This window comes from Perca flavescens, chromosome 20 (genome assembly GCF_004354835.1).
Source record: "Perca flavescens isolate YP-PL-M2 chromosome 20, PFLA_1.0, whole genome shotgun sequence".
In the NCBI taxonomy this organism is placed as follows: Eukaryota; Metazoa; Chordata; class Actinopteri; order Perciformes; family Percidae; genus Perca; species Perca flavescens.
The window spans coordinates 16,600,318-16,623,331 of record NC_041350.1 but is presented as its reverse complement, the minus strand read 5'-3'; the positions used below and the strand labels follow the sequence as shown (position 1 = coordinate 16,623,331).

The 23,014-nt window shown below is 39.6% G+C and overlaps 1 protein-coding gene across 1 annotated transcript in view; it reads right to left on the bottom strand.

Moving 5' to 3' along the window:
• mboat2a (membrane bound O-acyltransferase domain containing 2a) overlaps positions 1-23,014 on the bottom strand; it is a 47,976-nt gene that overhangs the window by 18,286 nt on the left and 6,676 nt on the right. The window contains exon 2 of the mRNA XM_028566609.1: positions 2,145-2,290. Within this exon, the coding sequence (XP_028422410.1) occupies positions 2,145-2,290 (146 nt within the window). The remainder of the gene's footprint in view (positions 1-2,144; positions 2,291-23,014) is intronic.

Genomic DNA, 23,014 nt, shown 5'->3' with positions numbered 1-23,014 from the left:
GGTGCCCTCTAAGAAAGAACAATGTGTGTGCAACAAAAGCTTAAAGTGTGTGTGTGTGTGTGTGTGTGTGTGTGTGTGTGTGTGTGTGTGTGTGTGTGTGTGTGTGTGTGTGTGTGTGTGTGTGTGTGTGTGTGTGTGTGTGTGTGTGTGTGTGTGTGTGTGTGAATAAAAGATTGCCAATGCAAGTGTGTGCATAGATGCATTCATGCATTTCACACGAGCAAGCTGTACTGGAGGAGCTGTTTGGGATCCTATAAACAATTAACATGTGCACGGCTCTAAGTTACAGTGACCTTACTCTGCTTGAGAAGTTTATCAAATAATTGCATCTTTTTTTTGTAACCACTCATTTCAACCTCTGCATAATACTATGGTTTGGTATTGTAAAATCAGAAATTTAAGTGATAAGAACACTATCATTCCTGTAGTTCGGGTCGAACCGTCTGTCTGCGAGGTGATGTAACAAAACCCTATCGCCTATTACTTAATGACCAGGTAAAATTTCACCAGGTTAGCATTTTCCCACTACCTAGACGTCTGGCTAATGTTTCCGATGTTTGCTGTCCTATACAAACAAACAAACAAACAAACAAACACACACACACACACGTCAGATCAATCTTCAATTTGAAAAACACCATTCATCTTAACATCTCCTTTTCCACGTGGGCCTAACAATTAATACATGTGTGTCTGTGAAAGCCTGCCAAAGAGTTTTATGCGCCACAGCAATTAAAAGAGCACAAGCCCCTTAACAAAGGTAGTATGTGGTATTCATTGGGGTTGGCACAGTGATCCAAGCTAAGGATCTTATGTTCGACCCTAACTACAGGAATGATAGTGTTCTTATCATCTACATTTCTGATTTTACAATACCAAACCATATTATTATGCAGAAGTTGAAATGAAAAAAAAACATGCAAATTATTTGATAAACTTCTCAAGCAGAGTAAGGTCACTGTAACTTAGAGCCGTGCACATGTTAATTGTTTATAGGATCCCAAACAGCTCCTCCAGTGCAGCTTGCTCGTGTAAAATGCATGAATGCATCTATGCACACACACACTTGCATTTGCACTCTTTTACACACACACACACACACACACACACACACACACACACACACACACACACACACACACACACACACACACTTTGAGAGGCACTCTGCCAGAGGTACAGTGAGCTGTCAATTACAGGGCAATAGCTTTATAATTGTATATCCATTACTGCTTGATCGACCTATTTGCTTTGGTGAGGATGAAGAGAATGATGACTGGGTGAGAGAGAATGAGGAGGGGAAGGTCAGCGAAGGGGTTGGCAATGAGAGGGGAGAAGGTCAGTGATGGCAGACAAGTAACAAACAAAGAAAATTTTGTAGGATGATGACAGGAGAACAGAAGCAGAACAGGAAATGGCAAACTCAATAGAGAGACTGAATTTAAAAGTAAGACAATGAATGAAACAGTCTTTACATATCAAAACTATTACTCCAAACAACTATCACCAATGACACAACAATAAATCTGAAAAATTTAGATTAATTGATGATGAGACTTAAAACTCTTTCTCTAACAAATAGCTACTATCCCTTCATATTGTTCAGTACTGTATATCTAGTCCCACAGATGACCAACCAAATGTAGATAAAAATGTATGAATAATGTCAACGAGCCATTTCAGACAGTGTAAGTGATTAATGAATGGTTAATGAATAATTAACACTGAAATATAAAGCTTTCTATTAGAAAGCAGTTAATTAAATGCACATTAAATGACGCAATTAGGGAATGTGTTAAGTCATAATTCTGTTTCATTATTCTGTTTTTAAGAATGTATAACTCAACTTATAAATCAACCATTATAATACAAATTATTCTTAAAAAAATTAATTGAATGTGACATTATGAATGCAATATATACGATTTATTTTTTCATTTTACAAATTTATAGTTCACTGCCTTATCATTCACTTTCTGCTCAGCATTTAATTATTACAAAATGTGTGGAATGTGAAGGAAGGAAGGAAGGAAGGAAGGAAGGAAGGAAGGAAGGAAGGAAGGAAGGAAGGAAGGAAGGAAGGAGAGTATAAAAGGACAGCAATGACAAGAAAAGAGCTGCAGGAAAACAGAGGAGTGACTCACCAGCCAAAGCAGAAGAGAGCCAAGTAGAAGCCCAGCAGAGTGGCCACCACATGTCTGATGAAAGGACTGGTCTTACTGGGATGGAGGTAGATCCGAAACCACACAGCCATCAGCAGGGCGAATAGCTGACATGCCACAAAGTTAACCTGCATAGACGGACACAAAAGCAATGTTATAGAAGTAAGAAAGCAGGATGGATTCAAAAAGACTCCTCTTCTGTTCTGGAATTAGAGCGATAATAAGACGGATGAATGAATAGTAAGAAATACAGAAATGTAATCAGAGAGAGGAAGCCGCATAGGTGACCTCTATGATAGAGAGGTCTGCACTGTGGAAATTGTACAACAGCAAGGCAAATCCCAGATGTCAGTTGAAACAGGAATTAAGTCTTTGTAACTAGCTAGTGGATAACTAGCTTGGTAGCAAGCTAAGTTCTTTCGCAAAGTCACAACCATCTTTCTCAAGATCTGTCACTTTAAGATTGCAAAATATCAAATTTTTTTAAGTCTCTTGACAGTAACTTTACTAATAAATCTAAAATGTTGCATGTACGAGCCAGTTAGGCACCTTGTAGATAACGGTAATGTATTTGATCAATTAATGTTAATTCTAACAAACAAATAGTACATCATTGTTTAGGTAAATTCAGTTGTAGCGCACAAATACAATAACCAATAACAGAGTAATGGGACCGCCATCTATATGATTTTTATGGTTTTTACTCATATGGGAAGGTTTTTGTAGTAAATGGGATGAAACTCAAAACCAACAATACCTTAATATCTGCATTAATATCAATGTGTTCTAATAATACTGGAATTGCGTTATACAGTATTTGTATAGAAATTAATTTTTTAGAAAATACACTGTCTAACAGGTCATAGTAAAGCTGGGTTTGAGACCTTATTTCATCTTCTAATGTCTCCAAATGGCACAGTAAAGAGGCTTTATTCCAGACAATAGTGAGATTGACTGGATCCATCGAGGGGAGGAGAAAACCTCTCTGTTTGATTACTAACACTTTATCTTCACTCATCCTGAACCATATGGAGTAAGATAGAAATGTGGGCACATATATCATGTCCTATTGATCTGACTGGATTGTGTTATCCTATAAATTTGATTATCTATTTAATTAATATTTGATTTCTTATCATTATGACCGCGGCCTACCTCTCTGTAGACAATTATTACTCACAGTGTTGCGTTTGTGTACATGTCTGCATATGTCAAAATAATGCCAACAACTCTCTGCTCCTCACCACGGGGCTACTCAGGTGCTGCGAGCAAATCACTCCACCCAGTAGCAGTGCTTCGCCTTTCTGAGAATATAGTTCCCAGTATGTATACAGTTAGAAGATGGCTGTGTCTCATGTGACCTTGTTATTTGTACACGCTGTGAATATACAAATCACAACATGTAAATAGGAAAATGTTGGCATTATTTTGTCACTTATTGGGAGCAGTAGGCTAGATGGAGCGAGTTACCTCCAGGATCTGTGCTTAGCGAGGCTAGCGGTGGGTGCGTCAGACAGAGTTACAACACGCACGGAGATGAGAAGGGTAGGTATGGACCTATCTAACTCTGGGGGATACGGTGAATAAGCTAAAGTCCCAATAAGTCGGCGTGTTCCTTTTAACCGCAAGACCCATCAAACATCATACCTGAGTCATCACTGTGTATGGGCTGGAAGGACATATGCAGACATGTACACAAACACAACACTGTGAGTAATAAAACAAAACCCCAATAAGTTGGCGTGTTCCTTTAAGGATCTATATGTCCCGTGGGGCTAGGCTATTCATCACTCTCAGCATCAAACTACTCACACATACAAGCACAAAGTAAAGGCTTCCAGATTTGTTTCTTCCATTCTCTTTGCCTGCAATCTCCCTTCAAATTTGAAAATATACACACACAGCCATAACAACCAAGGTTACATGACTTATTGCCTTGCAGAAGCTGTTATTCCAGTGCAATGACATCACCTCACATTTGTGGTCATACATGGGCAGTGACTGTGCACATCTTTTAAAAAACCCTATCTAAATTATAGAGTATTTAAAGGCTGATTTGGGACAGACGAGACACAGAAAATGCATAGCAGACACAGGACTAATTGGAAAAAAAACATTATACTAAATACTGAAAACTGTGAAATTAACTCTTGTTTTAGCTAATAAGTTAGATTTGTTGTTTGATGTCACATTCAGTGATACATGTCTGAAGGCACAATGGCCAATCCATGTATATAGGTCGTGTTAACAGATCTGTCTGGCCAGTAAGCAGTAAAAGGCTACAGACACCATGAGCACCATCCATTATCTATGGATCCTGCATGATTAATGAGAAAGAGATAGAGAGAGGAATGGATATAGCTTTAAGTATCTAGGTCCTTTAGTCTGCACAACTAACCGATGTGGTGACAAATCATCAGCAGCATTAGCCTGAGTGTATCATATTAGAACATTAGAACAAAAAGCGCAGGAACCTTGATAACAGGAGCCAGCATCTTTTGTTCGGTTATTGTCGTGGCTGGTATTGTTTAAGGGAAGAACCCATATTGGAACTAAAATGATCCAGCAGGAGAATCTAAAACAAAAAGGCTGTGAGCAGGTCCTGGTGCTACTGTCAGAGCTAAACCAAAAGCAAATTGTTTGCTGTCAAGGTGTGTCATTTAAACTGCAGATAGTGTTCCTATGGTATCTGAAAGCAAACTACCAGTCACCTATTTGGCTGTTATGAATCAAAGGCAAACAACCCAATCTACCTATGTGCCAAATGTTAGTGTTTATTCAGACTGGCAGCTATTTCAATCATTCAACCATAGACATAATACAGTAAGGAGGCCTAGTTTAGTTTCAATCCATTTCCTCCTCCTTTTGTAAATAACTGAGTGTTGCAAACCCCCCCCCCCCCCACCCCTTAAATCTATAGTGCTAAAAATAACATATGATGGCCTGGAAATGACAACCTGTCACATCAAATAGACCTCCTCTGGCTACCCCTTCTCACGTGAGCCTCCTTTTCAAACAGCATTTACCCAAACCACAGCTTTGGATGTTATTTCACGCTTTGATTACTTCAAGCTGCTCTCTTGGTGAAGAGGACATTGCTTGTTGGTTGAATGAAAAGCTGACTTGCCAGCCTGTGCGCCTGCACTAATAATGACTGACTGGCTCATTTGCAAACCAGCAAACATCCCACAATCATTATAGTCACTGATTTGTCAATGTGAGCCACAGAGGCAAAAATAGCTAGCATTGGCAAAAACTGAGATGGTTGCAGCATGAATCAAGCTTTCCTGTGCACATTCATGTGCATGCATTGACTCCACAGCAAATACATCAACAAACAAAAACAAACATATCTTATATAATATGTTGTTTAAAGATTAAAAAAAAAGAACTTATAAAGCTTGAAGTCGAACTTGAGGAACTACAACTCTGTCTTTGCAATAGCCTAGTGAGTGCAAAATCAGCCCCTCCCTGGTTATCAACACATTGCTTTGTAAGGAAGGAATTTCATGTGAGAGACTGCAAGGGTGTGACAGAGGAGCTGCATTGTTCAAAGCGGCAGCAAAGTCGAGCCGTGGGTGAATACTTGAAAGCTAAAGCTGTGGCAAAAGCTCTGACTAAGCAATATATCAACTGTGAATTATCTATTCTTAAGCTTTTCATGTAATATGAAAAATACGATTGCAGTATTTTTTTTACAGGTGCAACATTTTGATTATAAAGCATAAATAGTTCTACTATAACATAGAGAACTTGTAGAACTTGGAAATAGAACTTGGAACTACGTAACAGCAGCTGGCATCATGAAAAACCTGTAGAGCAGTATTCCACTTAATCAGGGTGAGGACTGTGGTAGAACAAATATTTGTGGCATGGAATTGGAGATTTTGAAGCAGATTTGAAGCGGTTTGCCCCAACAAAAAAGAGCAGTGAAAAGGAGCAACGGAAGTCAATATGGACGGGGGCAAACAATAAATATTGAACAATACTTTAAAATGCTACCTTCCTAACATTAACCTCTTAATCCCACCCTGAAGAAGGCTGTCAATGCCGCTATGCGTGGGTTGCTTCTCCCTATGTCTTTCATTTTTCCATTATGAAATAGCCAGTAAAATAAAATCTTTTTAAATAATTTTGAAGAAGAGTGCCTTGGATTTTGCCTTTTTTTCTACACTTTATTGAATTCCCGACCCAAAATAAATGGGAAACAACTTTAAAGAGTACTTTGAAAATCTTATTTTGTTCACTGTAAAAAATAAAAAAAAAACACATGATCTCACTACGCATGAGAACATACTTATAGCTACAGGTTAGCACACGTGCATGAGCACTCACTGTGTATACTAGCATATAATGAAGAGCAACTGCATGCCAACTTTTGTTACAATCCACGTGTTAACATTTCCATTCCCATACCATTCCCAGTGTTTGTACTTTGATATCAATACCACTGGAGGTACTCAGACCTTTCAGTATCTCTCACCACCTTATGTTCTGCGTCACTTCAGCTCAGCAGAAAGTTGGCGAGATAATTGCTTTTAAAGTAGATGACAGGGATTTAGATTATTCAAGGCCCATCTCAGCTAGTGAGATGTCAAAGTGTTCACTGCAACGAATGCCAAAGCAACACTTCAGTGTTTTGAATGGATCTAAATTCATGAGATCAACAAAACGCTGTGAGATAGTACACTGACATCAGTCCGTCAGTTGAGAATTCAGCTGTTAAAGTAAACACAACTGTTTCTTTCGTCTGGGCAGCAGTTTTATAATGAGACCACATGCTAGTCGACTTGCTACATTCCACTCACAGATGTGATTTTACACTGTAAACTAACACCATAGCATCCTGGCTGTGAATTTGGTCTGACATGAAGGAGGCCTTCCACATAATTGCAAAGACTTGAGGGATTTTTAGCAAGCACTGTTGCCTGATGGGTCCATGCTCTGCTTTACAGCCAAGTTGTGGTAATGTTAGATACTGCACTGCATGACAAAAACAATACAATCTGAAAGTCTAAATAGACAATATCATTCTTGATATTCACTGGATTTGTTAAAAGGCAAGGCTAAATGTGTTTCCTGTCAAACTGTCGCCAGTGTTGGGATAGCAGTTTACTGAATAAACATTTTGCAATAGACAAGCTACTGTACCAGGGTGCGTTGTTTGTTCATTCATATTACATGCATCTCCTTTTCCATTATTGATTCACTCTGAAGTCAACCTTACCCTGGGGTACAGCGCTCTTTTTGTTTCAGAATGTAAGAAAAGCAGTGCTGCAGAACAGTTTATAAGAGATTCAAAGAGAGCCACAGAAATAAGAAAAGCCACTATTTTGGTTAGCCTAAATGCACTGCAGCAAACCCACTGAAATATGTCACTGGGAAAAACAACCAAATAGACTGGGAGAAGGACTGAATTGGGGGAAGGGTGGGAGAACCAAAAACACTGAATGAATGTTAGGTGTGACAGTGGTTCAAACCATTAAACTATGCAAATACTAGCAAACTAAGGCTTGTAAACAAACGTTGGTCGAGATTTGGTAACCTGCCACTCTCACTTCTAATAAACTCCATAAATGTTTCCTTGGCAGAGGACAGAGACCATTATTCCGTTATTTTTACCTGTGTTAACAAACCACATTAACACAATATTTACTCCAAAAGCTCAAATAAACCCTTTTAGCTACAACAACAAGAGCGCTTTCCTCCCTTCCTCTTCAACACCATCACTTTATCTCAGTACCAGACCATAGGGTCTTAGCAGATCCATCACACATCATTACAGTGTGTATGGAGACAGAGACACAAGAAGGGAGACAGACAAAATCCAGATGATTTGATGGTGGCAGGCGCCAGTGAGAGATTAACACCTAAAGGACAATAAGCTGTCGGGCAGTTCCTCCTGGCAGCTGCGGCACAGAGCTCAGCTCAGCTTTAAGAAGCTACATTATAGACTGACACACAGACTGGCAGAGGGAAAGAAGCTGAGGAAGTCATTGTGGATGCAGTGGAAGACAGAGATAAGGCAGCTTCCTCAAGCTCATTGTGAAGTGAAATACAGTGCGTGTGCCTCACTGTCTGTGTAAGTGTGCGGGATGGTAACATGAAGGCCTTCAGGGCTACAGCAATGCTCATGTTCATGTCCTTCTGACACCACTCTTCCGTTTTTTCAATCATTTTCGGTCTAACCTTTTGCCTTCCACTTCCCATTGTTTTTCTTCTATATGTTAGTCCTGAAATTAGCACCAAAGTAAGTGCTTTGACTACAAAGTTTAAAGGGGACTTAATACCTAACTTTTCTCTCCTTCTGTCCCTACTCGTGTTAAAATCAAACTTATTAGCTAAAGAGGTCATGCTGTACAGCAGCATCAGCCAGGATGTGAAGAAAGGAAGGAGTGATGGCGCGGAAGGGAACAGATGGATGACATGACAAGTCATGTTTCCTCTGGCAGGGTTTTTCCTGCATAGAGAAAGTGTTGGCGCCCACCAAAGAGTTTTTAGCCAGTGCCAAAGGAAAATGACTAGCGCCAAAGCGTCTGATTTTCAGCAGCCAGCCTCTCATCCACATGCCATATTATATATATTTTACCCACGCGGCTGGCGCTGATTTGACTGGATCCGAACGCTCCGCTGTATAGCGCTAATGGGATCTTCGTTTGCAGAGTCAGGCTGTACCGACTCTCCCAGTGATCATGCTGCCCCGGGGGACCAGCGGCGCAGCGAGAAGCTGCTGCCGTCGGGAGCGGAGCGGCTTCCACCGGAGCTCCAACTGCTGTCTGTCCGAGCGGCGGGCTGCGCTGTCGTCTGATGGCATCAGTATTAAATTGAGACAGTTTCATAACCGGTTAAAAATGTATAGAATCAAAATAGAAAACATTACACTTCATAACATTTTGTATTCGTTCCACTATTGTTTTATTGTACAAATTAGCTACAACAGTAGCAGTTACCTTATGTAAGTCACTCCTACATTTTTCAACTTAGGAGCAAAACGTGCCATAAAAGTTACCATAAAGCCCTGTTCATATTAATTAAACAAACTGGACTTTGGTCAAGTGTAGTCCGATCTGGGCCTACGTCCAGGATGTGAAAGCCCCCTTACTGCATTATATTTTTAGATTTTGAATTGTTAGCTGCCAACAGAATATTGGGTTTACCATAAATAATGACATTTTCACCATAAATTGATGCTTAAAAATGTGCCAGAATGCAGGAAATTAAGTCTTTGATGCTGAACGTTTCCTGGGGACAACCCCCCCCCGCTTAGTATGTGCCCCCCCCACAAAAGCGCATTCAGAGCCAGGAAAAACCCTGTCTGGGTATAGCTTCCTCTTTCCTTTTCTATAAAAACAGGACCAAGAATCTACAGTCAGGCTCTGTGAGGGTGTACGTAGGCACAGCTGTGCTTTGAGCTCAATTTTAAAGTCAGCATGATAACTCACAATGCTGCTCACAATGACAATGCTAACACGCTGATGTTAGTTAGTGTTAGTGGGCATTCATACAGCCTGCGTCGGCCACCGGTCAAAAAAGCAGGTCTTTCCATTCATTTTGAATGGGGGGTAGTGCGTTTAGGCTGCGGCGGGGGTTGCCGCAGGGGGGAGACGCAAAAAAACTTCAGCGGTGAAAACGCAACCATACGTCCCGCTGCGGTGGCCAATCATGTAACCGCCGTCGGTTTTGAGGCGGTGTGAGAGTCCCGTACAGTAAACAGGAAACCTCACGACTTCCCTTGCTGCCACAAGAAAGTTTTAAAACACAAGCACTGAACTGCCCAGATGTTTACGGTACAGCTGAATATTTGCCAAACAACAAAGCCAAACATCTGTCTCGCTTGCCTCTTTTCTTTCTCTCTTTCTCCGTGAAATGAAGCTGCTTTCAAGTGCGGTCGGAAACGGCGAGGTCTATAAACGATCTGAGGGAAAACAGTAGTTGTGAAATATAAGGTCTATTGTGCTACATTGGGGGGTTAAAGAACACAACAGGACGTCACACAAATAGGCAATTTCATTGACACTCACACCGCCGCACAACCCTGTAGCAAACCGCCGGATCGCTGTTTTCCTGTCTGAACGCCGCCTTAGCATGCCAACATTTGCTAATTAGCAGGCTGACATTTGCAAATTAGCACTAAACACAAAGTAGAGCTGAGGCTGAAGAGGTCATTAGTTCTGCAGTTATTTGGAACCAAAGTTTAAAAAACTTTTAATTTGTGAAATACTTTGTTGACCCAATTGTGGCGCTAAATGAAACAAGTCACATATCCTTGAGAGACTTACTTAAATATCTGAAGCAAATTTCACCGCAAATCCATCCGATAGTTTCGATATTTCATTCAAAACTAAAATTGACAACCTGATGGTGGCACTAGACACTAGACTAGATACATCATCTGGGAACCATGAATGTCTATACTAGGCCTGCACGATAAATCGTTATAAAATTGTGATCTCGATTCACGATGTGAAATGAAATGACTTCGATTTCCTTTTTTCTCCTTCAATTAATTTATTGAAAGCATTTGACATTGACATGTTTTAATTATGTAAAGACATGTTCAAGGAGTTCAGATAGAGCCTTTATCAGGGCCATATGTAGTTCAATATGTTATATGTCACTATTTTTGGTAGCCTACTGTACTTAAATAGTAAGCCAGTATGTACTTTATTTTCTTTGTGGTGATGCGAAATGTGCTATAGGTGCCAACAAAAAATATCTATGTTGTGTACTGCCAATTTGTTTTGTTTTGTCATGGTTCATGTGTGCAATAAACATTACACTTCGTGAGAAAAAAATCGTGGCAGAGAATCGTGATATCAACTCTAAGCTAAAAAATCGTGATTCATATTTTTCCCCGAATCGTGCAGGCCTAGTCTGTACACATTGTTTTGATAATCCATTGAGTGGATGTCAAGCTATTTCACTGATTAAAAGTGAAACCTTTGACATGCTGGTGGCACTAGATGAACATTTACAGGAAAATACATGGCAATCCATCCAATAGTTGTTGAGTTATTTCAGTCGGGACCAAAGCGGTGGTACGACTGATATATACAAAATATTAACAAACCTCAAGGGAGGTACAAAAAGTATTATCGTTTTGAAGTGTTTGTGTGGAAATCAATGTAAGGCCTATAAAGAAATAAATAGTTAATCCAAGAGTCTAAAAAGAGTCAAACACATCTTAGGATCCCCATCCAATCTGACTAGCCTGCCTACTGACACTTTCTAGCCTTTAGTAGTCTGTGTGAGTCTGTGTATGATTAGAGGCCTGGAGAAAAAGCAGTGCATAAGGTTTCCATATGGCACTACTAAGACAGATAAACATCTCAATAAAACTGGCTTGTTGAGTCTGACCTGCTCTCTGTTTCTCTTTCTTTGCTTGCGTAATAACTTCCACTCCTTCAATGAGCACACAAACACACCCATGCTACTGGGGTAATATTACTTTTCATATATAGTACTCCTCTCATTTCTCCCTGTGCATGGTCCATGTTTAACACCCAGCGACTAAAATAGTTCCTTTTGAAAAGAGCCGTATGGGGCTTCCTATACAAGCCTGACTCGCGACTGACTGGTGGGTACCTGTCTGTGCATGTGTCCCTGCATCTGTTTGTGTGTTTCTGCACAAAGGGAAAGATACATTTAGATGGTCATTAGCATAAAACCCATTTTTCCATGTCATTAAGTCACCACCCCTCCTTACCTCCCACTCCCCCACTCCTCCCCCCGCACAGCCCATGTGACGCTACAGTCCTGTTCTGCACAGTCTCATTTCATTTCCATCAGCTGTGGTCCACAATGACTCATGCAGATTCACAGAGTGAGGGAGGGACTCAAAGCCTTGAAGTTAAACTCAACTGCATTCTAGGCAAAAAGTGGCTGTGGAGCATATATGGTAGGGCTGGGCGATATGGCCTAAACTTTACATCACGGTATAATTTGAAGCACTGACGGTAATGCTATATATATATCAATCACAGTATTCTGTTTTTTTTAAATTTATGCTTCTGAAGGGGTAAAGCACTGGTATAGAAACTGCATGGCAGCTATTACTGTAGCCAACTTAAAAATGTTAACCTTTAATTAAATCGAAAGACACATGTTGCAGCGTAGTGTTTCCATTTCTGCTCAGTGTGAGTCTTTACTGCATTATGCTGTCATTTACTGTAACATTTCTCTCCTCTCCACACGCACTCGCAAACATGCGCGCGCACACACACACACACACACACACACACACACACACACACACACACACACACACACACACACACACACACACACACACACACACACACACACACACACACACACACACACACACACACACACACACACACACACAACCTCTATCTGCAGCCAGACGAAGACACAGGTAACATGATGACTAGTCGTGACTCTGAGAGACAAATGGACTTTTGTGTGCGTGTGTGTGTGTGTGTGTTGGTGTGGGCACCACCAGTTACATGGAACGAGTCAAGCTTTGTTGTACTGGTGCTAAGAACGAGAATACTGTTGTTCTGTCAGCATTATCTAGTTGCACTGAACACACACACAGACACAGACACAGACACACACACACGCACACAAACACAAAAGTTCATTTGTTTCTCGGAGTCATGACTTGAATGACTTGTGCCACATTTATTGGCCAGCCAGGACTAAAGTGGTCATCATATTACCTGTGTCTTCGTCTGGCCGCAGATAGTGTTTGTGTGTGTATGCACTGAACACACACACACACACACACACACACACACACACACACACACACACACACACACACACACACACACACACACACACACACACACACACACACACACACACACACACACACAAAAATGTGACAATTTGTCAAAGTTCTTCACCTCAAGTGAAGCCACAAGCCTGTCTGCTTAATAAAACTGTGGATACATAAAGATAGTGGAATAAGGGCTTTAGGATATCCATATTTAAGAAAGTGAAAATTACGGGTTGGTTGGATTGTTTTGTGTTTGGGTCAATGACGTGACGCCCATTTTTTTGTGTCTATAGTGTGTATAAATGTATTATATTATTTTTTTAGAGGCTGCATTGTAAAGTTTGGGGTTTTAATCAATTTTGAGAGAATATCTGGACAACATGGCATCATGACTTTGCATAAACATACACGCCACTTTCCTAAAGCCAAATGGCGTGTTATCTGTACGCATTTTGAGCTTTCCACGTGTATGTCTACGCTGTATACAGCGGATGTAAACATACACACCATGTGGCGTTGAATCGTGCTATTGCGAGAACATCACACGCGTGTAAAAAGTTGGGTTTAGGAAAACATGACGTGACCCATGTCACACGCTTAGGAAAACAATAAACATTTGAGTTTAGGAAAAGAACATTGGGGAAGGCTTTATTAAAAAAATAATAATAATAATAAATTTTTTTTAAAACGGTTGATAAACGCCGCTCGCAGGACGCGATCCCGTCTCTCCGTCCTTTCATACTACTCGCTATGGCGATAATTCACACGTAATGTAGGTCAATGGAGGCCAAACGGCGTTGATAAACACGCTAAAAAGCGATTATGTGTCTTGATAACACGCCAAAATGGCATAGGAATTGGCATGTCATACATACACCACTTGGAGGATAATGGCAAAAATGTCTAGGTGGTGTAAGTGTAACCAAAAAATGTAACTCGTTAAAAAAAGGCACATTATATAATAATACATCCAATAAACTAATTTGGCATAACCCTAAATTAAAGATTATTATAAGCATAATAAATAATTAAAAAGTTATTTTTATATTTATTCTAATAATTTGGGGAATTTTGTCAGTCAAGCCAACTTCCTAAGCTTGCGTCGCTGCATCCAACGCTTAGCGTCGACCAAGACGATTGTGACACTCATACACAATTTGTGAGGGGTTTGGTAATCGAATGAGTTTTAACTACTTATAAAATAAATTGTGCAGTGTAAAAACACGTTTTTAAGACTTTTTACACAATTTGTCCAAGATTATTTAGAAAACAAAAGTTGCCAGCACACCTGTCACTTGATATTAAGTAATCCTAATAAAAATCTATTTTCGGGTGAAATTTTGAAATAGGAGTTATATTCGTATGAGTACATTCACATACAATGTGGTGGATGAAATAGTACATACCTTTTGTAAAAAAAAAAATTAAAAAATGGTGCGAATCCTATTTCAAATGAGATGAAATGAACAATAACACAAATTATACATTTTAACAAAACTCAAGGATGCTTTTAAAAAAGTTTTTTCAAAGATTTTTCATCTTGCCAACCCTTATTCGTCATTGACCCGTTTACATAGATGCAGCCAATGATTTACTGGAATCACAAATATGTGGTATGGTGTTGATGCTAGAAATAATGAGAAAAGTGCCAAACAGATAGGAGCAGCAAAAAAGGAAGCACTCATTGATGCAAAAACGCACACACGTGGAGCGTTAAAGCCTGCAGTGTGGCACTCTCCTCTCTGAGCTAATCCACAGATCCCAGTCAGGTTCTACGGTCAGACCGGCTATTAAAAGCCAAACAATCAGCCATTACCCACAAGGTAGCCAGCAGCACTGGTCCAGAACCAGTGTCTACTTTCTTAAAACACATGAACCTCACTCAAGCTGCAAGCAAAGGCTGCTTTTGGTCAGAGACACCATCTGTGCTCTGAGCAGTCATCCTGGTGCCCAATAGGAAAGTGTAACGATGAAATAATGTTATCACAGCTGGATGCATTTACACAGTGATGAGTGACCTTGGCTTGATCCACTCAGGCATTTGTACTAAACAGTATGTTACAATGTCAGTGAAAAAACAAATGCAGAGCAACAGAAAGGAAGAAAGAAAATCTTGTATGCACAATTAGCCAATGCTCTAGAAAAGGTCCTGTGTGGGCCATGCAGACTTGGGGTGACAACCATGTCTGTGTGCCCTTGGGTGCAGACATGTCTCTCTAGGTTCCTTCTTTCTTTTCTTCTACTGTCCCTTTACATTTCTCAACAAGCTTTGTTTAACACCACTTACCCCTTTTGATGCATGCAACTCCTAGCAAACACCTGCCAGCTTTATAATTTATACCCCCAAAAAATACTGGCATCATTACAGAGAGGCAGATGAACAGACTGAGGGAAATATTTTTAAGAAATAGTCCAATTAAAAGATGCAGTCTACTGCTGACTGATTACGTCATCTATTAGATATATTCATGCTGCATGTCTCCTCCACAGTGCTGAATAATGTGAATGCATAAAAATATAAGCAGGAAGCTTTCTTTAATAGTTCTTAGCAAACAACTGCCAGTGGTACAACCATTTGATTTATAATATGACTTACTTGCACATAGAGACACAAGGAGAGAGATACTTCTGCATGTATTCTTACCAAATTTGGCCAAATTTGGAGCCAACCCAGACTTGCCAGCAGATACGGTTGCGGTTTTCTTGGCTAGTGTAAAAGAGGGTCACTGGATACTCATGGCACCCAGGTCTTATGTATACTTTATGTTCACTATGTAACAAATAAGCAGATAACCAAAAAATGTACATGGGGCCAAAGACGGGTGAAGACATCACCAGGTAGCCATGTCTCATACCCTGCAAATACTTTCCTGCTGTTATTAATCAGTAATACAAACAGCTGAACAAGTTGTGTCCCTTCTGCAAAGTGCATCATGTCATTATTGTGGCGGTTTGATTTCTCCATGTTGAACATTGGTACTGGGTGGTCTAAAAAGAAGCTGTTGCTTTTTATGTGAGGGACTAAAAATCTGACATTTAATATGTGGGCCTGTATCGAAAACAAGAAGTTACATCTGCATTTGACCAGAAAAACACACCAAAAATGTTAGGCTAAAAATGCAAGATACTTTATAACTATCAATTTAGAAAAAGAGTTATATGGTGGACTTTCTTGCTGTGACGATAGGTACAGTAGCAGCGGATGTGCGAGAGGCCAATGCAGCTAAAAGGCAGTGAGTCAGAGTGTTCTTCACCAAGGGAAAAATTACTGAGGCTAGCCAGGACTCTGCCAGCAACATCTGAGACAGCCTCTAACCACACTTTAACTACTATCATGTTGTTTGGACATGGGCAGGGTTCAAAATTAGCACCATTTACCAGCCAAATGCTGGTAAAAAAAAAACGAATTCCCAACAAAAATATAAAGCATCATTAATGAGCCTCTTTGAGAACCAATATAGTCCATTGATTTACATCCTCAAGAGTAGCCTTTTTTTGCCCAGTAAAGCAGACCATTACGAGCTCAAACAACTGCCTGTTTGTGACGATTAGTGAAAACTTGCAAGTCACGGACGCAAAAAGACACATAGTAAGACAAATAGTACAATATCTGAAGTCCAAGTCCTCAACAATACAAACATGCCATATCCCACTGGAATCACTACTTCTGCCCTATTCCAACTGAAGGTCGGTTTTATGTGTGTTACAAAAGGTGTTTATCTGCTTATTAGCTCAGGTAGGATCAGTGACTTAATGACTTTGGAAATGGCATTGATTTCAGAGAATAAACTCCCAGCCTTGGCAACCACTACCTAGATGAAAAAATAAAGCAGTCAGTTGCTATGATACAGCACCGAATACGCAGTAGGTCCTCAATGGTGCGCTAAGAGTGAGGAGACAACCTTTAAGCAGCTGATCTGTACAAATGACTTTGCACTCTGGCAAGAATCTGTAGTCAAGTACTCAGTTTGTAAGTGTTGATCTATAGTGGCGCATGCAGACTTTATAAAGACTATGTAATTCACAGCAAAAATCTGCTCAAAATCCAGTACTCAAAACTTCACAATATATGTAAATATGCTCAAGTATCAGAACTGAACACAGCACAAAAAGCATGTTTTTCTGTAATGTTACAAAAGACTGTAAATGTTACATAAGCATGTTAAGCAACTGACGTTTGCTGGCTGGGTGAATGTTCTGCAGTTGTTCTACAATGGCACTGTTCAGATACGTCACTACTGACAGCATTAACTTCCCTTAACGGCCGCTGGAAGATGTTTCATCTGAAGCCGTGTCCCATTTTATGAGTGTGATTTACAGCCCAAAAAAAAAAGTTAACGACATGGGGTAGGACACTAAAACATGCTGTTTGGTTGTAGGTAGGGCTGGGCGATATTAACCAAAAGTCATATCCCGATATATTTTGGCTGAATATCGATATACGATATATATCCCAATATTTTTTCCGCAAGTGAGAGCAAATGTTCAGTCAAAGTCAAACCCAAATATGACATGTCACATGTAGTTTCATAGAACTATTTCAGTGAACAGTTGCAAAATCAAATGAATAAATAATAAACAGGTTTCTTCACCTGGTTCAATGCTCAGCTGTTCAAATAACAATAAAATGTAAACTTAAATACAGTATAACAACTGTTGTTTTAGTTTTTCCCAACATTTTAAATTGTTAAATTTTTCTTCTACACATTTTCAGCGCTTATTTCTACATCCCATATTTTCTGATATAGGGCTGGGCGATATAGAGAAAATCAGATATCATGATATTCTTGACCAAATACCTCGATATCGATATTGCGGCGATATATTCTAGAGTTGAAAGTTGGTGCTCTTGCAAAATATCTTCACACTTAGATTTTAGATAAATAATCATTAATAATAGAACAGCTAGAACAGTCTGGAAAGTTCAGAAAAGTACATCACTTCACTGTAATGCAGCCTTTAAAACCAGGAAAAGACACTTATGTCATATCACGATATTACGATATCCAAAATCTAAGACAATATCTAGTCTCATATCACAATATCGATATAATATCGATATATCGCCCAGCCCTAGTTGTAGGTACACACACGCTTGATCCAAATCATTTACAGTATATTTTTTATCTCTCTCGCTATTTCACACCTCACAAGAGAGAACGAGTGCAACACCAATTCTGAAACAACAACCGATACTGAAAGTAAGTTATTGCGGTCACTTTCTATTAAAAAGTAGCAGAAGATATAACTCAGAAACACAGAAGTAGCAGGCACACACACATGGGTGATTGAGCCTATGGCCCACTGATGAAAGCATTGCAATATTTATATTTTTAGTATTGCATTTCTTTGTCTTATGTAAACCACCATGAATTTCAGTTTGATGCTATACAAGTAAACTGCATTTTTGCATTTTTGATCATCTAGCCTAAATGTTACTGATTGTGTTTCGTTTAGACTATAGAGAGAATTTATGTAAAACGTTAAATTGAGTGGTGTACCACTTAAAGCACGGTTATATATAGCCATTTGTGGCACAGGTGACCAGATTCAAGGGAATCAATGGCATAAAGCCCTGAGGAGTAAACATTGTGAATCAATTTGGCATTTAGTGGCCCAACTTTTCAGATAACAGTGCAATTTGTAGTTAGTGATTGATCAATACTCAGATTGACCATTTATTGGAGCGTAGAGCCACTGCAAAGTAAGGTGACAAAGGTTTGGTGAATGTGTCAGAGTCTATCTGTTCCTGTGAAGGACAATGAGCTGAACGCCCTTACTAACTTACCTCAATGGAGACAGGGCAAAGTCCCACTGATAAATATTCATGTCCTCTCATTTATATTGGATGCATCTCCTTGATCCCATTGGACTCCTGGCCAAGCGGTGAATACCCCAGAAAGTAGCAGCTGTTTCACATAAGAGTTTTGTAAAAGAAAAAAAAAAAAAAATAATATTTTATATAAAAAAATTATAGGCCTCAGTCCCATGTTTGCATAGACACTGGTGGCCTGGCCGGGAATTGAACATAATAGCTACCAACATTTCAGACTGTAAAATGCCTAACAACTATCAAAGAAAGAATATGAACTGTGATGGCCCTATCATACCCAAAGGCAAATCTTCAACGTTGGGCTTGCTTGTTAGCATTCATCTACAAGATCAGATCTGTCTAGTTGCTTGGCCTGTAATTTGAAGCTGTAATATTCTCTGTACCAACCAACCATGCGCTGTGACCAGAAACCAAATCCATAACACGACAGCATTACCAATGGAACTAATAAGTTAGTAAGCTGAGTCATGTGGACATCCACTTTCGAGGCAATGCAGAGCACTTCAGAGTGAAGATGAATGACAGATGCACAGATGTCCCTGCCTATCTTTACTTTAAGAAAGCCCCGCCTATGCGTTTTGTTCGATCACAAGGGACAAAGCACTGCAGAAGATACAGAAACCAATACTTTTTCTTCCATAACATAACACAGCCCTCATTTAACATTTTATTGATTCTTTTAGTATAATAGCAAGAAAATGGTGAATACCATAGAAATAAAATGCAGTTACTTTTCATGGGTGCTGTAGTTTTTTTGTATGCTAACAAATGAATAGCTGTATAACTTTGTTAAAATCAAGAAGGCTTCAATTTTGGATAGCAAGTGGATGCTGAATATGGAAAATAAACCTAAAGAATATGCTTAATTTTTCCAGAAAGCCCAATGAAAGAAATGCTGAATGGAAGATTGCATTGAGTTACAGAAGCATAGTATAACAAAGAATGTGATGTCAGGACTTCGGCTCTCTATGAAGTAACAACATTATGAATATTACAGTATCCACTGGTCACTGGAGCAAACTTATCTACTCTAATGTTATGGAATGAACCATAATCAGCCAATACAGAATATTTATCTTTATATCCAAGATAAATTATTACACAATGCCATTTGTGCTGGATAAACATGTGGATTGGCCTTCTTATAGATATCACTGACTCTTCTTCTATGATCAATTATTCTCTTTCCCTGGATTAAATGTCACACACAGACAAGCCTAATTAAACACATAATCATCAATCAAGTCTAAGCCAGCTTCATGAAGATCTGCATTGTGTGTAAACCATTACTGTGTTGCCTGTTGTCAACCACCTAGTAATGTTAACAAAATAGCCAAATATTTCCATATTTCCCAGGAGAAATCACACATGCTTGTGTTGATTGTGTACCATAATAATAATAATAATAATAATGGCAGGAGCCAGCACGTTTCATTAGAGAGAGCCGAGGGGAAAGAAATCAATTGAAGGCATAAGATTTCCCAGAGAGAGCCAATTAAAGCCAAAGGGGACCAGAGGGCTTAAAATTAAGACCAGCGGTCCCGAGCCAGGGGCTTTGGGGACTCATTCAGCAGCAGGGTACCTCAGAGGGAAGCCAAACTGGGATTCTTTAGGTAAAGCTCCCCAAAACCTTATCACTTCAAATCCACTCATTGAAGGAAAATATTAACAGCGCTAATGAGATACGTACTCTGACTGTTTTACAAAGATCCAGAGATATCAGCATCCTGATTTTTACAGTAACAGCCAGTCACCACTACATCTTTTCACTACTTATTTCAAACTTCAGTTAAAGTCATTTTAACCTATCCATTCGGTATGTTACAGCGTTAGACGCATAGATATGAAACATCTTATATCTATGGTTAGACGTGTGTCACTGATAGCAGGGTATTGTCAGTGGATAAAAGAAAAGCTGGGGGGTCAAACCCTTAGCACTGTGTGGACTCCGAGGCCTGCAGTACAATAGCCTGGCAGAAAATGTAACAGCAACAACAGAAGGGGGCTTGTTATCGTGATAAAATACATGGCCGTTGACTGTGACAAACTGCAATCCAATATGTCACATAAACAGAAGACCGATTGTACAGCTGGGCAGTGAGCCTTTTGTGACCACAGGACACACACAGCAGCAGCACCGCCTGTACAATGCGAGCTAGTGCCAATAAGACTGCATCTTTGGATCAGACATTGTTGGTACAATGAAATGATGTATGAGCTACAACAACAGCATGCCGACTGCATATTCCTCAATAGAAACATTAATGTTCTGCTGTTCAGAGATAAAATAGCAAAGCTGGAATTGATATTTTCTTTTGTTTTGTCATTTAATAGTGCAACACAAGAGAGAACAATGTGCCAGCCACTGGACATCATTTCTCAGTGAGGTAGAAACGTATATGTCAGGTATAGCCAGTTTACAGTACCACCACACTCTTGTCAACAATAATCAGGATGTTTTTAAGGTCATTGCTGAGACTACAAACATCACATCATCCAAAATACTAAATATTTACCATTAATACGTTATTATGTCAAAGAAGTAACCCTGAGAACAAAGAAACCAGACTTTTTAAGGTTAAACCACATCATTAATGTCAGCTTATGAGGTGTAGATTTTCTAGCAAACACAACACAGTGCAGGTGGAAATTTCCACACTGCCATGCTCCAACGAGACATCCTGTAGTGCTGTCAACCTGCTGGATGCAAGCTTCCATGAAGTCAAACCACCTTTACCTAGAGCATTCAATACATCAAACAAAAGATACAGTATACCATCTCAACGGACAATTTGGAAGGCCATGTATCAGTCACTCAAAGACAATGAAGAGCTGCGCAAACAAACAGCAAGTTGTTAAGGTTCATTGTATATGTGCCAGTGGAGGGATAAATCAGCAGCCCAGCGGCTGCATATTGAAACAGCTGCAGCTGTGGCAGGACTTCTCAGCTGATGCTACAACTAGGGCTGTCCTCGACTAAAGAAATTCTTAGTCGACTAACACTTATAGGATTTTGTCGACTAATCGATTAGTTGATTTAATTGACAGAGCTGTGCGCTTTGAGAGGTGGTTAAGACTAGAAAAGCACAATATAAATGTAGTTAATTAACCATCTGTAAAACGGAGTTTCTCCACAATTAATCCTGCAAAATCACCACTTTAAATCTTGTGTTTACCATAAATGTGCTCATAAGTTTCTTGGAAATGAGTAATTAAGCATGAATAAGCATAAAAAATGACTTATCAACTAAAGTAATCTTAGTCGACTAAGATCAAAACGACCGATTAGTCGACTAATTGACTAAGATGTGGCAGCCCTAGCTACAACCTAATGAGATACAAAAGTCACTTCTCGGAGGAAGTAAACATTTTAAGATCAATCAATATTAAATAAATAGCTAAATGCCGATGTTTCACTTGAATACAAAACTTTCGGAACCTTTTGAATAATTAAATAAAAGTACCCAGGTTTCTGGCATTGACTCTTACATTTCAGAGGGACTGCTTGAGTCATGTAATAGGGCAATTTAACACTTGATAACCGCAAGACATGAGGCTGTATGAGTCAGCTAGTTATCAAATAAAACTCAATATTATTCTTTAAGATGCCTGGCCTGTTGGCTGCACTATTGGGGGGGAACAAAAATGGACCTAAAGGCAATCCTTGCAGCACAGCACAAATTATGTCAGCATGAAAAGAATACCAGTGTGATATTAACATGCATCATCCACACTGACAGCAAAAGTTCCACCCAATTGGACCTGATTAAGTCACAAGGCCAGCTCTAGTCCTAAAGGGATTGAGATAAAAAAAAAAAAAAAAAAAAACAGTAAGCCTTTGTGTGCCATGTGGTGATCTTAAATATAACTAAACTTATCTTTTGCGAGTCCAGTGGACATATACAGTTCTACAGCAGTAGCCAAACAAGTGGATGTTTAAACTAAAGGGTGGGAGGGAGGCCAGATGAGATACAGCAACTTGTCAAGGATTTTCTTGATGAACACTGTCAGGTCAATGTCTTCAAGGCTATGAGCAGCACTTCATACTGTGTATGGCCTTCACTCCACAAGGTTTATGACGAGCAGAACAACAGCTCAATACAACCAAATCTGTGTTAAACATAGGTCGGGATCAAGATGTACGTAATTTGAGCCTATAAATCACATTTTTCATACCAGAACCCCTAAACCAGTGTGGGTGCACAAAAATGCAGGAGGACTTAGTCAAAGTAGTAACAGCATGTGGGGACAGGCTGTGTATGTTATAGAAAG